The sequence below is a fragment of the Lagopus muta genome, chromosome 3 (genome assembly GCF_023343835.1).
Source record: "Lagopus muta isolate bLagMut1 chromosome 3, bLagMut1 primary, whole genome shotgun sequence".
NCBI classification, from domain to species: domain Eukaryota; kingdom Metazoa; phylum Chordata; class Aves; order Galliformes; family Phasianidae; genus Lagopus; species Lagopus muta.
The window spans coordinates 1,448,177-1,464,521 of NC_064435.1; the positions used below are offsets into that span (position 1 = coordinate 1,448,177).

Genomic DNA, 16,345 nt, shown 5'->3' on the forward strand with positions numbered 1-16,345 from the left:
AGCTGGGAATCGTGCAGCATTGAATTCCTACATCATCCTCTCTCCATTAATGGGCAACGCTTGGCATGGGTCATGCTCTGCATTCAGCTCTGTTGTGTTTGGGCTCTGCCTGTGTGTCCCTTCACTCATTCCAGCACCTGGCATCAGCTCATCTTGCTTTACCCTCTCCCTATGCTGCTTTTCCCAACCCCTCTAATATTCTTAATGCCTGTATTGCTGCTTTTCCTTTTCTTTCTCTGATAGCTGACTCAGGAGGTACCCATTCCAGAGGTCTGTTTTTGGCAGCAAGACAGGGCTGAAGCTGCTGACATCCTCTCTTGGGGCTTGCAGAGCATTGCAGAGATAACTCAAGCTGCTGAGGCTGCTGCTGTGTGTCACTCCTTCTGCCCCACTAAAACCCATGGGAGCTGGTTCTTTCACATCTAAATCACTGATGTTTTCGAATCAGCTCTAATGATGTCTTGTATGGAGGAGAAAGTGCCTTTGCTTGGCTGTATGGCTGTAATTCTTTTTTCTCCTTTTTCAGGTGTGCCCTCTTTCTCTCTGACCTTGCAGGTATGCTTTTTTTTCCTATTCTTCCTTGCTTGCTTTCAATTTGCTGTTCTGTGTGAAGGTGACCACTTCTGTCACTCCCTGCTGCTGATTTCCTGTGCTCTCCGTTGTGTTTTCATTGGTAGTCAGCAGTGTTGTGGCTGAGAGCAAAGAGTTTTAGGTGGTAGAGGTTGGGTGCCACTGTTGTTTCCCTGGATAAAGGTTGGTGTGGAGCTACTTGATGTAGCACAGTGACCTGATGGATGTGGTTCCTCTCCTGCTGCTTTGTGCTGCTCTTCTCATCTCTTTGTCCCTGGGGAGCACAGAGGTGTCTCACAGCAAGCTGCTCTGTATCCCTGTCCTCCTGCTGCCACCTGACACTTATTTTTAGTGCCATCTCTGTTTGCCAGGGAGCTGAACTGTTTGTAATCTTACTCTCTTGCTTATGACTTGCAGAAAGCAGCTGTCACTCCCCTCCAGAAATCAGAGTTGGGTGAGATTTGTTGCTTGTGCTCGTTTAAAGAGACTTTTCAAGGACTGTGGGAAACACTTTAACAGCTCAGTGTGGCTTAATTTCTGGGAGAGCTGTGTTCAGCCTGGCACGTTAGGTGAGATTTAAATGGCATTTCAGCTCCAGTGCAGGAAATTGTGCAAGATCTAATGCAAGTTGCAGCTGGGAAGCTGCTGTTAACATCTTTATAAGCTGACTCTGGGGAAGGAGATGGATATATTTATTTTACAGGCTCTCAAGTGAAGAGAAATGTAGTGTTTTCCTGGACAGAGGAGAAGGGAATGGATTCTGTCAACCACTGAACAGAATGGAATTAACTTTCTTTTGGCAGCAAGCCTAGGATATTGTGTGGTGTGCTTTGGTTTTATGGGCTTCTTAAAAAGTAGCTAGATTTCAGGGGATAATGCAGCCAAATAGCTGAAGTCCAAAGCTTACGTTGGATTTACAGAGCAGCAGTAACTTTAGGCATTGACCTGCAGCAATGGAAGCACTGCACGGATTTGTTCTGGCTTAAAATACCCAGGAATTGTGATGACAAATACCAGAACCAAGGCACTGAAGCAGCAGATAAAAATTAGAGGTTGTCTTATAGATACATTTTTTTTGTAAGCTTATGGGACAGCTAAGCATTGGGCTGAGTTACTTGAGAGCATTTGATTACTTGGCACTGATAAGTATGGAGAATATCATTAGCTTTGTAGAACACCTGGTAGGTTGTGCAGAACTGAAGAATAATGCGTGTTGGGAGAGCTGGAGGGGCTCTGATCTGGAATTAAAGGTCTGAAGCAGAGATCTGCACCAGCAGATGTGGTGGTTTGTGTAGTTAAAACCACTGTTACGTAGTCAAAGCCTTTGTATTTACCCTTTTGCTGGAAGGATTGGTGAATGCAGAGCAGAAACGATGCTTTCCCTGTTCTTATTTGTCAACATCACTGTGGTTTTTGTCCTTTAATATTAAAGATAACCGAGTGGCTGTCCTGGTAAGGGTGCATGGCTCTGGAGAGTTAATCAGCCATTAGTTTAATGATCTGTGCTGTGCAATTTGAAGGGGGGAGTTAATGAGCTGTTGGCTGTGTCCTTGCTGAATCTCTGAAACGTGGCCACGTCTCTTAAACTTTATATTTTTCCTTATTGCTGTCGCAGGAACTAAAACAGTAAGTACTCTGCAGCTGTCCTATGGTTTGGCACTTGTGGGAAATGGGGCACGAAGGCGCTGGTCTGTAGCTTTGCTGGTGGATTTCTAGACAGATTATTGCACAACTTCCAGATTTGTCTTGGGAATGTATGGCTAATCTATGGTAACACCTGCTTTGGGTGATTGAGGTGTTCCCAATAAAGGATCTTGAAGGCTTTATTCACTTGTTTGTGGTTTTTTTTTTTGTTTTTCCCTGGGATGACTTGAATGAATGTGTAGCCAGACAGCATGACAGACAAATGCAGAACCCTGATGTTCTGTTTAGGAGTCCTTATTGATCTAAACAATAGGAAAAAAACCCAAACGTTTTGCCTTCATGCTTTAGCTGCAAGTTCTGGCTCATTGGAGCTCACGTAAAGATTGTTTTAAGGGAGATTTAAGTAGAACACTGCAGTGCTTTGCTGTTTTAAACAGCTTATTTTTTCCCCTAGTAAATTATGTTGGGGAAGAAAACAGCTTTGCTTTAGTAGATTTTTTTTTTGGATAAGCTTAATTCTCAATCTCCAGCTCTCGGTTGCTTTTCATTGCTGGTCCCTGGGGGGTTTTGAACCAAAATTGTGCTATCAGCTCCCTCTCCTGGCTTTTCAGGAGCAGAACACAAATGAGTGTAAGCAATGACCTCTAAGGATACTTGAGAATTAGAGCATCCTTCTTTTTTTAAGCATATCTTCCCAAATCAGTGCCTGCTTGATCATACCTGATGGATAATTAAGGGCTAAGCTACTATCATGGAAAAATGAAGGCAGTTTGGCCTCCTGGAGGTACAATTTGTAATTAAAAGGAATTTAATTAAAGGCTTAGGCTCTTTAAGGTGAATAATAATGGTTTTTGGCACTTGTAGAAATTAAAAGTACTAAAATCTAATGCATGCCCTTGCTTGATTGAGTCTTGCTGCAACTACATTGTTGTGCTTATCTTTTAATGCTGCCACTCTTTGGAAGATGAGGACCAGGAAGCCTCTCTGCCCCATAGAAAAGGTGTGGGTAGACAAGCACAAATACGATGAAGCGGAGAGACTGCATTATGAAAGAGAAGCCATGTTGGCCACCGTGGTCCCAGAGGAGTGCATGGAGCTGGAGGCTGTCAATGGGGTCTGCAATGATGATTCCATTGAAGGTGAACTCAAGGGAGACCTGAAGAAAGGCAAAAATGGCAAGAAACAAAGGAAGAGGAAACGTTCCCCCAAACCCAAAAACATGGTCTCCCAGGTAGACTCTGTTTTGAGTGGTTTATTAGCTGACAGTGTGTGGTTTGACAAACCTTTGTATGATCATGCTGAGAGCTTGTATAGGCAAAGATTAGTGGATTGTCAATACCAGGAGGCAGCAGAGACTGAGCTGCCTGAATCAGAAGCTGTCCAAGATGCTCCCGAGCCATGGATGCTTCCAGCAGCCCTGTCCTGCTCCCACGGCAACCTGAGCGCGTGCCACCATGTCGTTCAGGGCGTCTGGGTCAACAAGTTTGACTTTGACAAGGCTGAGAAGGCGTTCCTTGAAAGGTCTCAGTTCTTTGTTCCTCCAAACATCCTCGCCATCCCCTCTGTGTGCTCAGATGGTGGGAAGGTCGGACTGGGGACGCCGGATGAAGGCTATGTGACAGCGCTGCCTACGCCTGCTACGCCCAGCTTAGCTCCTGATGTTGTTAATTCTGCTCCCCTCGTTAGCAGCTCGCCTCGCTCCGCAGAGCCCACAGTCAACGGTAAACCTCAGGCTTCCAGCTTGCAAGCTCTCGTGTCAGAGGTGTGGTTGGAGAAACCTCTCTACGACGGCGCTGAGAAAAGCTTCTACGAGAACATGTTTGATCATCACCCGCCAGGCTCCCCCCGAGCCGCAGAGAACCAGCAGGAGGTTGGGAAGCAAGCAGGTGCTGAACACGTGGAGCTCATCAGCAGCTCTCAGCAGCCTCCACCCACCTCCTTTTTCCTGCATGAGGACAGTGAGCGTGTGTGGCTCCAGAAGATGACGCATGACAGCGCCGAGTCGCGCTACTACGCGGCTGAAGCTCTGAAAATGTCAGGAGCAAAAGAGAGCACGGGGATGCCACAACCCGCAGTGGTGAAATCCCAGCCAGATGCTGAGGCTCCGAGTGTACCTGCACCAGAAAAGAAGTAGGAGAAGTTTATTCTGGGGGTAACACACATGCAAAGTTGAGTCAGGATTGAGCTGGAGGAGTTTGCATGTGTAGAAGATGAGCATCCTTTGGTGTCCACGGGACTGAGCTGTAGGGAGAGGCTGCTCTTGGGTTGTTTGTGGGATGGGGAGTAGGGAAACCCCTTCAGAGAGGGGAATAAGTTGCTTTAGTGATTTATTAAACCATTTGGTTTGCAAGCTAGCTGGATTCTAGCTTACGTGGTGCCCAGGTGTGGTTGGTCAGGAAGAGCTTCTCATTATAAATGAACTCTGTTGTGAATTGTAGATAAGCATTTTCTGTCCTTGAATTGATTTATAGAAGCGTCCTTTTTAAGTTTTGGATAAGATGCAGTACGATGCTGTGCTCTCTATTAAATCAGTGCTTTTCCATGTGACTGCCTGAACCCCAGAGTTTGCTATAATGACACAGGGCTTGGCTGAAGTCTGCTGCTTTAACATCATTTGGCAGTGCTAAGGTAGAGACTGATGCATCTGGGGGGGAAAAAAAGGAGATTCCAGAGCTAGTATTTGTTGGAAAAGTTGTCAGATGAAGATTACATCAGCTGGTATGGATTGGTGTTTATAGACAAGCTTCAGAGCACATCTGTTTTGTATGGGACAGTTTTAGTTGGCCAGAACTAGTTAGTTCACATCCTGAGCAAGTAGGAATGGTTTCAATGCAGATTAACCCATACTGGTGTCTTTGGAATGGGTGGGTGAGGAGGATGAGTGTTTTCACTGTTGGCTTCATTGGAAATGTTTGTTGGAGAGCCGATGAGGAAGGGGATGTGTTGGGTTGGGGCATGCATTGGGTTAGGGGGTGAGTTGCTTTCTCAGTATTGAGTGGGTAGAACCTGGTCGTGGTGTGATTTTTGTTGTGATGCTTTGTCCTTGCAGCAGCTGGGTTTCTGCATGCAGTGAAGTGGCCGGATGAGGAGTATGCTAAGGCAGCCATCAGTTCAGAGCTTTGTTAAAGGAAAACTGAAATTTGTTGAAATTCGTGACCTGTAAGATCAGGAGATGCCTGACAGAGTTGTGGCTTGATTCTGCTGTCTCCGCTTTCAGCTTTAAGAGCATTATTCTCTATCTGTCTCATGCAGAGGGCATCTTTCTTAGTGGTGGATTTCATTGTGTGTTGAACATGATCTAGAAAATCCTCCTCGGGAGGCTCTTTGCTGGAAGGTGGTACAGATCAGCTGATTTATTGTGCCCTCCCCGTGCCCTTGGGTGGCTGATTAGCCTACCTTGCTTTCTTAATAGGATCCTGTTTACTTAAGGCTTCCCACCAGAGGGGGATCTGCTCAGCAGAAAGCTACATTCACAGCCCTATGGGGTAGACAGCACTGCTCTCGCAACCCCATTGCAAGATTCTCACCTGAAACGCTCCTAGAAACTCATTTGTTTGGTTTTTTTCCTCTCCTCCCTCTGCAGAAAAATGGCAGTTGACTTCCTTTTGGATGAGAAGATCTGGTTTGAGAAGTTTAAGTATGATGATGCTGAGAGAAGGTACTACGAGCAGCAGGTGAACGGGCCGGCCGGCAGCTCTTCACACCAGCAGGTAATGTGCTCTCAGGTGTGCTGGAGCCTTAATGCAGAAGGACACTGTGTCCACCTGGATGTGTTCTGCATTGTTTCCACTCACTGTTGCTTTTTTTCCAAGTGTGAGAGGCTCGCTAAGCCCACCCCACCTTGTCTTTGTCTGTTTGTGCACCAGAACTTGTCCAGCACAGGCAGTGTGCTGGGAGATGAGGTGCTCTTGTGAAGGTGCTGTTTTGCTGTGGTTTTGGAGCTACTAAGCTTGTCTTGGCAAGGCTTACATTGGATATATATGATGCTTGATGTTTAAAGAAAGGTTGGATTAAATGATCTCAGAGGTCTTTGCCAACCTTTATGATTCTGTGAAGGTGCCATGTCTCCAAATTAACGAGTTCCTCTCTTTGTACCCCTTGCAATACTGCATCCTATGACGCAGGAAAACTGCATCACAGCGCTGAGGTGGGGGGAGCAGGTGGAATGGGAGCGTGGTGCTGCTGCAGCACACACCTGAACGAAAACAGTTCACACAATTCTTAGTCCCAAACTATTGCTTTTTAAAGCACAGAGCTACTATAACCTCTTCTTGCAATGTGAAAAAGCTGATAACTGCTTATGCACTTAGTTGGTGATGTGGAAAGCTGCTTAGTGATTCACGTGGCTGTCCTGCAGGGGTTCCAAGGGAAGCTTCTTGCTTCAGTAGTAACTTGTAGGCATGCTCTGTCTGTTCCTGCTGCCTGTGCTAGGATAGTGGTGGCACAGCATTGGGGATACTTGCACAAAAATTGAAGAGATCTTTGGGTGGAGCAGAAAGGGAGAAGAGAACAGTTTATTTTGTGCCATGTAAGGAGGTTTTGGCTCCGAGAGATGATGTGAAGGCTCTGATGGAGATGGTGTAGTGTTCTTGCATCCACTTCTGTGCTAAGGATAAAGATCAGTGGTCGTTTAAACCTGTCTGCAGCCTCCAAGTGGTTACCCACCTGAATTCAGGCTGGTGCATGTCTGAGCTGTATTACAGAGGCTTGTGGGCAGTTTCATGTCACAGATCTTGCTCGTGGGGTTACAGTCTAGAAGAGATGAGGAGTCAGTGGATCATGGAAAATGATCCATTCCCCTCATAGGAGGGGAAATCTTCCCCATCAAGTCAGCAGGAAAATAAGGGGAACAAGCTACTGTGTATGGCTGTACCCTGGGATTTACCTTGCTGGGTACAAGGCTTTAGTTGGAGTTGCCATTGCATTCAGGCAAGAAGTGACAGGTAATATTAAAGAAGAAAAAGGGCTGCCTAATGGTAGATCTCTTAGGAGCAGAGAGGTGACTCAGCCCTCTGCCTGCAAACTGTGCAGGGTAAGAACAGAAATTGGAAAGCCCTTCACTGGGTGATCTCTGAACACGTGGTCTGTTGTGACCAGTGTCTGATGTGTGCTGCTTGATTAAAAACCAACCCTTGCAGCTAATTCAGTAACACATTCTGAATCATTAGAAGGAACCCTCCCCTATACTTACCTTTTTTTTGTTGTTATTGTTCTTAAACCTCCCTGACCAATTTCCCCATGTTTCCTATTTTCTTTTTAAAAGAAAATCTTGGTTCTTTCTGCACTGTTTGCAGGAGAACGGAGCCAGCACGATCCTCCGCGACATTGCCAGAGCCAGGGAGAATATCCAGAAATCGCTGGCCGGAGTGAGTACCCGAGCTCTCACCAGCTGGCTACCTGCAACCATTTTTTTTTAGCTGTGGTGCAGAACCCTGCTGTGAACACTTCATAGATGGTGTGGCTTCTTAGTTTTAAGTCAGAGGAGACGCGTAAGGTGTGCAGCGCTGTGTATCACCAGCATGGCACAATCTTACCAGGAGCGCCGTTGCTGCCAGCCTTTAAGTGACCTTAACTAACTGCATTTGGGATTAAACAAAAAATTATTCAGCTGCATTTCTTTACTTTTTCTCCTGATGGGTTTTTCGAGTTTGCTCCCACAACACTTAACAATTCACTGCTAAAACAGCCTTGCTGGGCAGCAAAGCACTGAGCTGCCAGCAGGATCGGTCCCTCGGGGTACACTGAGCTGCCACCTTCTCTTTCCTGTTTTGCTTTCAGTTTAGGGTATGTGCAAAAAAATGGTGTCTTCCATCTGCTGCATCTTGGGAATTCAAGCTGGACCATCCCATAAACGTTCAGAATAATGCATTTCTGGAGGTGTTTTTTTGTGCTGATAGGACGTAACAGGCAGCACTGTTGTAATCAGTGCTTTCAGCAAGAAGCTGGTAGTTTAAATTGAAAAGTGATTTGGTTTTATGGGCGAAGAGAAGAAGTCAGGAAAGGTAGAATATCATTTCTGGCCTCTGCATACTTGAGCATGTCTTCCATCTGAGGATATCCATCCTTTATCTGTATTGGTTTGGCCTCATAACTCCCTCTTGGGAGTTATTTCTACATCTAAGAGGGGATTGAGTACTTTTCCAGGGGAATATTTTGTGTTCCTCCTTAACACAAGCAGTAAGAAGCTGTGTATTTGGGGTGAATACAAAGGAGTTAGGCTAATTGCTTTTCCCATGGTGATCCTACTGTTCCTGTGGAAGCTGACATTACAAAAGCAGCTTCTGCAACTGCTTGTGTGAGTGATCCAAGTGCTACGTGGAAACTTGGATGCAGGAGCAGTGGGGTGTATTGATAGCAAGGCTGCTGGGAAAGGGTGAGCTTTGCTGTGGTTGGATTTGATGGTTCTGAGCACAGCATTGGAATCACTGGGAAGTTGGGAGGTCTTATGAAAGAGGAAGGAAGTGCTTAGAAGCTTTTTAATGCTAATTTCTGACTTGAGCATCAGTATTTCAACTAACAGCTCAGGGAAGCAGGGAAAATAATACTCGGGGCATTCAGTAGAAATTATCAGCCCCTGTCTAAGCCTTTTAGCTTGGACTTCAGTGAGGCAAATAGGTGGGGGAGTGAACCCCCATTCCATCTCCACCAAGGCTGGAAAGCTTGTTGCAAATAAAGCGTTTTAAGACCTTCTCAAATCCAGCAAGATCTAACATCAGTTTCCTCCAAAACCTGCAGCCTGCAGGAGCCAGAGCCTGGATGTGGTTGGTGGAGCCAGGAAACCTAAATAGAAATCAAATGGCAGTGCTGCTGGGTCTGCCCTGCAGGTGTGTTCTCATCTCACAGAATGGACTGTGGTTTGCCAGAGACTGGGCACAGCCTGAGGAGCTTCTTGTCCTTGCCTTTGCTTCCTGCTTAGTGAGAAGTGTGTCAGCTTGGGTTAGCCAAGTCCTGTCATAAGGAAGGCTAGGAGAACTGGCAAAGCACCAGACCAAAGCCAGAACAGTGCTGTGAATATAAAGTACTTTAAACACCAACAGGAGTTCAGTGTTGAATATCAAAAACTTTGTTTTTTGTTTCCTGCAAAGAAGACTTTGAGGATTTAAGGCCAGGCTTGAGCCACAGCATCTCAAAATTGGAATCTGGGTTGTTGCAAAAAGCAGGCTTGAATTTTCCAGGCTTGAAGGAAAAGCACTGTTCTACATACGCCCATTAGGGAAAGCACTCTGTGCCCCAGTCTGCTCCCAGAGTATGCAGTGTCTTGGGAAAGCCAAGCACATGGCAGTGGTCTCCTCCTTGATCTCATTTTACAGATTGTCTCTTATTTTGACCATCCCACAGAGCTTCTTTCTTAGGTTTTTCAACCCATGGCCATACCCTGGCCGTGGGACATACAGCAGTAAGCCACAGTTGAGTCTCCTGCTTCCATGTGTTGGGTTAGAAGGACTGAGCATTTGAGAAATGAGCCAGAACCATCAGCTTTTGTTTCTGAAGGGTTATTTTTTTAATCCTGGACAGGGCATCCCATAGAGCAAGCCTGAAATTCAGTTCTGCAGTGTGTGATGGAGGCACTGTGGAAGGGTTTGGGTGCTGCTTTAGTACCTCCTGAAGGAAAGCACAGAACTCTGATGCCAGAAACATTTGTTTGCACATACCTTTCACCCTGCATTGCATGGTCATCCCTGCTTTCAGCAATCACTCCAACTGACATCTTCTACATCACTAATGCTTTCCCAGGCCATGTTTTCAACATGTGCTGCAGCTGCTGGTGGTGAGATCTTACAGATGGGGTCATGAGGCATGGAAAGGAATGACTTGTCCAGCATCATCAGCAAGTCCAGCAGTGCTGGTGGCTGAGCTCCTATTTCCTAAACCCTCCCATGGGGATTTCATGAATGGGTGCTGGATTCTGAAGTTCTTTCTGCTGTGCCCTGTTTTGTTCTGTTATAAACCCCCCCTGTATTTGTGCAGCTCCTGGGTTTGTTTCAAAGCTTTGCACACACCTCCTGATCTTGCATAAGTGCTCTGAGGCCATGTTCAGAAACCAACTAAGATTCATCCTGCTGGCCTTATGCAGGTGAAAGCATCTTCTAGTTATCCAACATGATTATGTTTGTTTGTTTCAGTTTGGTATATGGCCAAACCTGTATTTCCCAAGCTTGGGCAGGCTGACCTGGAGAGAGGTGCATGCACCTCTGCATGCAAGGAATAGGTTTGGTTTTTGTATGAAGCACTGAGTGCTTTGGGAACAAACTGAATGGCCTACGTGTTATCCTGTCTGAAACACAGTTGGTAAAAGCTGCATGCTGTGCTTTGCAACTGGTTTACACATGAAGGGAAAAAGCTGATACCTCCAAATCCTTCTTGGAGGAAAGTGCCAGCTTTTCCATCTGTGTCTGTTAGCAAAGAAAGAGCTCTGAGCTGTTAAAGTCCAGATGTAAATTTGTCTTTCAGCTGATAATGAAGAAGTGTAACCTCTGCCAGCTTTTCTTCATTACTGTTCTTGTCTCTGGTTCTTAAAATTTGTTCTAGAGTCCTTGATATCCTCAACTCAGGGGGCAGCCCACAGATTCCTGTGGGACCATTTTCATAGCTTATTGAAGTAGGACATGACCACCTTCCAGAATTGGGATCTTGGCTCAGTGTTGTCACACGGTCTGGTTTCACAGCCCTCTTACTGCAAGCCACAGCTCCATCCTTTCTTGGTAAGCACAGAGCCCACTCAAATGCTGCTGTGTTTGTCTCAGAAACGTGATGAGAGCTTCAGACTGCCAAAAGCTGCATTGCTGTGCTGAATCAACAGGCTGCTGTCAGGGGGGTGAAGGTTCTGCTGCAGCTCTCCTTGCAGGTGGCAGCTCCTGTATGTGTGACGATCATGAGTAAAAGTGCTTTTTTGGGGTGGGGATGGGTGTGACTCCTGCCAGATTTCAGCCTTCTCATTGAGTTAACTTAGACCTTGGCCCTTGCATTAAGTTGCACCGTGGATGATGCATTTAAAGCAGGAAGAGGTCAGATAATGAGCCCATTTGCAATTCAATGTTTGCCTTTGGTGCATAAATCTATAGCTCATCTGATACGGTGAGCCCACTGTGGCTAGCAGTGCAAGGGTGGAAACCAACACCATTGAGTTGTTGGGTGTGGAATGGTGTTGTGTTGCCTTTCTCCTCTCTAAGATAAGGTCATCAGTGGTAATTGGAGACCTGCTAGGGGCCTTGTAGCTTTGTGTTTCTGCCTGTAGGGTCTTACACCGTGCATGGGCAGAGTTAGCTGAGGCCACGGTGTGTGCTGCAGTATTGCATGCATCCCTGACCTCACAGGTGGGGAAGTGACAAAGGCTGTGCTCTTCACTCTGCCCCTCTGCTGTGTGACTTCCTGCAGGCACTGAGATGCGTAGCACAAAGAGCAGAGCTCCCAGGTGGCTGTTTTAATTCAGGCTTTGTTTGGTGTGGAGTTGGTTTGATGCTGACTCGTCGTTTGACCACTTTGCCAGCATGTGGATCTGCTTCCTGCACTCCTCCAGCATGAGTGAAATGCTTCTCCGTTTTCTTTGTTGAACCAAACATCCCCCAAACTTTTTGCCCTTTCCAGCAGAAGACAGGTCCACGTAGTAAAGAAGCTCCTGCCCGTCAAAAGAGGCAGTCAGGCCGCTCAACTGTAAGTCCTCTCAGCATGAATGGAGCTGGTTGTGTGATGCAGGAAGAGGCTGCAGTGCAGACATGGTTCTTTTCAACGAGGAGCATTTCTCTTTTGGCATACGGTTGTAGCTCACCCAACAGGGTCTTAGTAGCACAGCATTTAGGAGCTGCAGATCTGCACTTCCATCCCTGAGCCTTTATTGCCTTCAAAGATGGATTTCATGGTGCTTTGACCTCTGGTCTCTGTCCCTTTGGGGTGGGTGGGGAAAGGTCTCTGAGCAGGAATGTCAGAGCATCTCCCACTGCTCTGTATGTCCCATAAAAGAGCCCTGCTCTCCCAGGGCTCGGCATCTTCCACACCTGCTTTCCATTTCCTTGTATTCCTCTCTCTTAAATCTTAAGTGACTGCTTGCCAGCCATGACTGAAAACAGCATTATTATATGCAGAGTGTACTTGGAAGAATATAAACTTTCACTGTTGTATTTAGTTATAGAAGGCACTTCAAGCATGAATGACTGTATTTTCTTTTTCTTTTTTTTGAGATGATCTGAAGTTACAGATAAGCCCTTTTTGCTTTTAAACCGAATGCTTTTGAAGCTGAATCAGCGTAATTGCTCCCTCAGGGTGTGCTCAAGTAAAGTTTAAGTTGCTTTGAGAGGAACTGAGGGCCGGACTGGGGAAGGTGGGAGCGTAGAAATGCTGTGATCTCTTTGCAGCCTTTCACAGGGACTTTGCTGTGTGATGTTGACAGGTCATTTCTGTGCTCTGTGCCTCAGCTCATCTGTAAGAGGAGACAGCTGCCCCAGAGAAGGGACTTAGTGTGATAACTTCCATCATGTTCTGTGTTGTTTAGTGATGGTCTGAGACTGCAAGGAATGACTTCATCCTTTGCTCATCGCTGCCAGATGAAACTTGTTGATGTTTCATGCTTCATTATGTAGAGCCAGCTTATTTTCTTTGAAGCTTTCATGTCCATGATTTTAGCTTAGTTGTTAATTTTTTTTTTTTTTTCCCCAAATATTTGACTCTGCTTTGATTCACTGAACTACTGAGCTTGGGAGTAGGTGAACAGATTTGTTTCATTTCCTTTTTCCTTGTTGCAGAGTGCAAGCACGAGTTCTGGTGACCAAAATGAACTTCTTTCCAGAATCTCTCACCTGGAGGTAGAAAATCAAAACCTTCACAATGGTAAGTAGAAGAACTTTCTATCATACAAGCAGTCTGGTCGGGGTAGCTTGACTTAACTTTAGAGCTGATGCACAGTCTTCAAGCTGTTTTTTCCCCACACCACCCTCTTCTTGCAGTTGTTGCAGATCTCCAGAAGGCCATTTTCAAGCTGGAAAGTCGCCTGAATGCTCTGGAAAAATCTACCTCCCATCAACCCTCACCTGTTCCACCAACCCAGGTGAGTCCCAGCAAAGTGCTGCTTTATTGTCACAAAGTGCCAGGTTGCTTCTGAGGTTTGTCTGGGTGCTGAGAATGGAGATATAGTTAGGATGAGATTGGTACAGCTTTTCCATCAGTTTTGGCAACTGCCTTATCTTTCCCAGACCAGTGTATGCAGAAGGAAATATCCCTGAAGGCAAACAAAGAAGCTCATGCTTGAGGAAAGTGTTCAGTTGCTAGTGCCTTAAATTAGGAGCTGTACTGCTTCTCTTGTTGAGGGAGAAAATAAATTGCAGTAAATCTTTTGGTAGGAATTTGCTTGTAAATCTGTAGATCTGCAGCATCCTGGGAAAAGGGTGTGTTTTCCACCTGAGTGGAAGATGACAAGCTGTTCGCCTCCAGGGGTCTTCAGGGCAATGCATGATCTCTAGATGAATTATGGCATTCGAGCATCCAGCAAGGCTGTTCTGTAAGGCCAGGTTCTCAGCTGCTCTCCTCCTTGTGTTCTGGATATTCTGAACCTCTGAGGCCTTAGTAGAAGGATCAGCTCTGGACTGTTTTTACTCTGTGAATTGTAATATGGCTATGATGGGCAAATTCAAAAGGTCCTCCTGGTCCAGTGTCCTGTGTTCATGGCTGGTGGCTAATTCTTCACACCTTGTGGGCTGTGCTTTACTGTCTGTAGCAATGTGAACTCTTCTCCCCATTTTCCTTACTGCAAACTTGACTGCACGTCACCCTCATGAAGAAAGTGGAACCATTCGGTGTTCCCTCCAAGAAAGTAGAGCTGCCATCTGCTTCACCTGCAAAGAAAGCTGAGCCAGCTGCTGCAGAGGAAGATGATGATGATGATGACATCAACCTTTTTGGCAGCGATGACGAAGAGGAAGATCAAGAGGCTGCCAAAGTGCGGGAGGAGAGACTGCGTCAGTATGCAGAAAAGAAGGCCAAGAAACCAGGTCTGATTGCCAAATCTTCCATCCTTCTGGACGTGAAGCCGGTGAGTAGGTGAAGTGGGAGAGCTCCTGAGTGAAGCTGCAAATCATCTCATTTGTGCATCTGAGTTGAAGGGTTTGACCTGTTTGGAAACATGCAAGGGTTCAGAGTGAGGTGGGAGATTGCAGGGTGGGATATTGCAGCCTTTGTGTTGTTCCAAAGCAGATGTGTTGATGTAAGAAGAATTCCCCCTCATATCTGAAGGGTGTGCAGGAAGAATCCATTAGCAGTGGGATTGCACGTGGTGATCTCAGGAAGTCTTCTCCAACTCCTATGGTTCTGTGATTATTTTTCTGTCATTCTCACGTGACCTCAAGGAAAACATTTAATACCTTCTCCCTGCCCTTTCAGTGGGATGATGAGACTGACATGGCGAAGATGGAGGAGTGTGTGCGGTCTGTCCAAATGGATGGGCTCGTGTGGGGAGCATCTAAGCTGGTCCCAGTAGGTTATGGCATTAAGAAACTCCAAATCCAGTGTGTAGTAGAGGATGATAAAGTTGGGACAGACATCCTGGAGGAGGAGATCACCAAGTTTGAGGACTATGTAAGTATTTTTCTTGAGCCATTTTGCAGTCTTTCTGCTCCTCATCCAGCCCATTTGGAGCAGCTCCTGCTTTTATGCTCAACCTGGGCAGCTCCGGTTTGGCAATGCATGAGTTTTAACCCTGGTGGTTAATGCTGGAGGTGCCTCCATCCCCATTCTGTCTCCACTGCCATGGAAATGGGAGGGTAAAAAGGCTGACCTGAAGGAGCTACCCAAAGATTGATGCAATAGCTAACACCAGTGTCCTGTTATGTCTCCTGAGGGTGGCTGGGGAGCTGGCCTCAGACCTGTGCAATGCTCAGTCTATTTTAAGCAGAGCTAGTGCATGCTGTGAAGAATTCCCCCAGTGTGAATCCTTTCTTTCTGAAAACACCTCAGTGACTTCTCGTTGCTGCTTTTGTTGTGTTGCAGGTGCAAAGTGTTGACATTGCTGCTTTCAACAAGATCTAGAAGCAAACCTATCCTCTGTGATACTGTAACTAATAAAAAGATCAAGGAGTGCAGATTGGATGATGGTTTTCTCTGTTAAATGTGACTTCCCCAGAGTGATACGTTGTAAGATGTCAGGGTATTTCCCCTGTTTTGTTCTCTTGATAAAAGGGAACACCTCGACAAGAGGATACCTGTGTTTCCAGGTTGCTGCCTGTGATACCCTTAGCAGGTCACTTCTGCAGGTCCTTTGGTTTGTGAGGAACCAGGCCTGTGCTTGGCCTATGGCAAGGAGAGGACACTTCATGGGGTGTCACAGTGCCAGAGTCCAAGGTCCAGCTGCCAACACCCAGCAAGTGGGAAGCACTGCGTGGCTGCACTGTGAGTACAGATGGAGCTGCAGCAGTGACAACTCCACCCAGCTAGGAAAACTGGCACTGCAGTGCTCTGTGCCTGCCGTGTGCCATTATCTCTTACATCCTGCTGTCCCTAGTCATCCATGTGTTGCCATCCACTGTGTCCTACATCCTTCTGTGCCCTTTGTGCCCATGTGCCGTGTCTGCTGCTATGCCCTGTATCCCCACTGCCTTGTGTTACCTCCTTCAGTAGCAGAAGGCCACAATGAGGTCCACATGGAGCCTTCTCTTCTCCAAGCTAAACAATCCCAGTCCCCTCAACCTTTCCTCATAGAAGAGGTGCTCCAACCCTCTGATCATCTTAGTGGACCTCCTCTGGACCTGCTTCAAGAGCTCCATGTCCTTTCTGTACTGTAATGACAGCCACAGCTCTCACTCCATCATAGAAAGCCAGCAGGTTGGTCAGGCAAGATCTGCCTTTGGTGAAGCGATGCTGGCTGTCTCAGATCACCCCTTGATCTTGTATTTGCTTTAGCGTAGCTTCTAGCAGTATCTGCTCCATGATCTTTCTGGGCTCAGAAGTGAGGCTCACCAGCTTGTAGTTCCCCGAGTCTTTCTCCCTTAAAAACAGAAGTAATGTTTCCCTTTCCTCAGGCCACCAAATGCCCGATCTCCCACGTTTCTCTGTCATGCAAAGCCACCCTGTGCCCACCACTCTGTCCCCTAAGCCCCCTGGTGCTCCCCTGTCCCTATTTCCCCATGTTCCTGTCCTCCCCCCAGGCCAC

The 16,345-nt window shown here is 46.6% G+C and overlaps 1 protein-coding gene across 5 annotated transcripts; it reads left to right on the plus strand.

Annotated features, from left to right (window-relative positions):
• Positions 1-526: 526 nt before the first annotated feature.
• Positions 527-15,285, plus strand: EEF1D (eukaryotic translation elongation factor 1 delta). Of its 5 annotated transcripts, none has more exons than XM_048938852.1 (10): positions 527-555; positions 3,179-4,344; positions 5,798-5,924; positions 7,509-7,580; positions 11,800-11,865; positions 12,951-13,035; positions 13,152-13,252; positions 13,982-14,233; positions 14,581-14,775; positions 15,187-15,285. In XM_048938852.1, the coding sequence occupies exons 2-10, from the start codon at positions 3,179-3,181 to the stop codon at positions 15,223-15,225; spliced, it is 2,103 nt and encodes a 700-aa protein (XP_048794809.1). In that variant the 5' UTR covers positions 527-555; the 3' UTR covers positions 15,226-15,285. The 5 variants fall into 5 exon arrangements, with proteins under 5 accessions (XP_048794809.1, XP_048794810.1, XP_048794812.1 ...); XM_048938853.1 differs by having other exon boundaries at positions 11,803-11,865; XM_048938855.1 differs by lacking the exon at positions 7,509-7,580.
• The last annotated feature ends 1,060 nt before the right edge of the window (positions 15,286-16,345 follow it).

Coding starts and splice junctions, on each gene's coding strand:
- EEF1D (XM_048938852.1), top strand. CDS start 3,179: ATGAGGACCAGGAAGCCTCTCTGCCCCATAGAAAAGGTGTGGGTAGAC. Junction 7,581..11,799: donor TCCAGAAATCGCTGGCCGGA/GTGAGTACCCGA, acceptor TGCCCTTTCCAG/CAGAAGACAGGTCCACGTAG. Junction 11,866..12,950: donor GGCAGTCAGGCCGCTCAACT/GTAAGTCCTCTC, acceptor TCCTTGTTGCAG/AGTGCAAGCACGAGTTCTGG.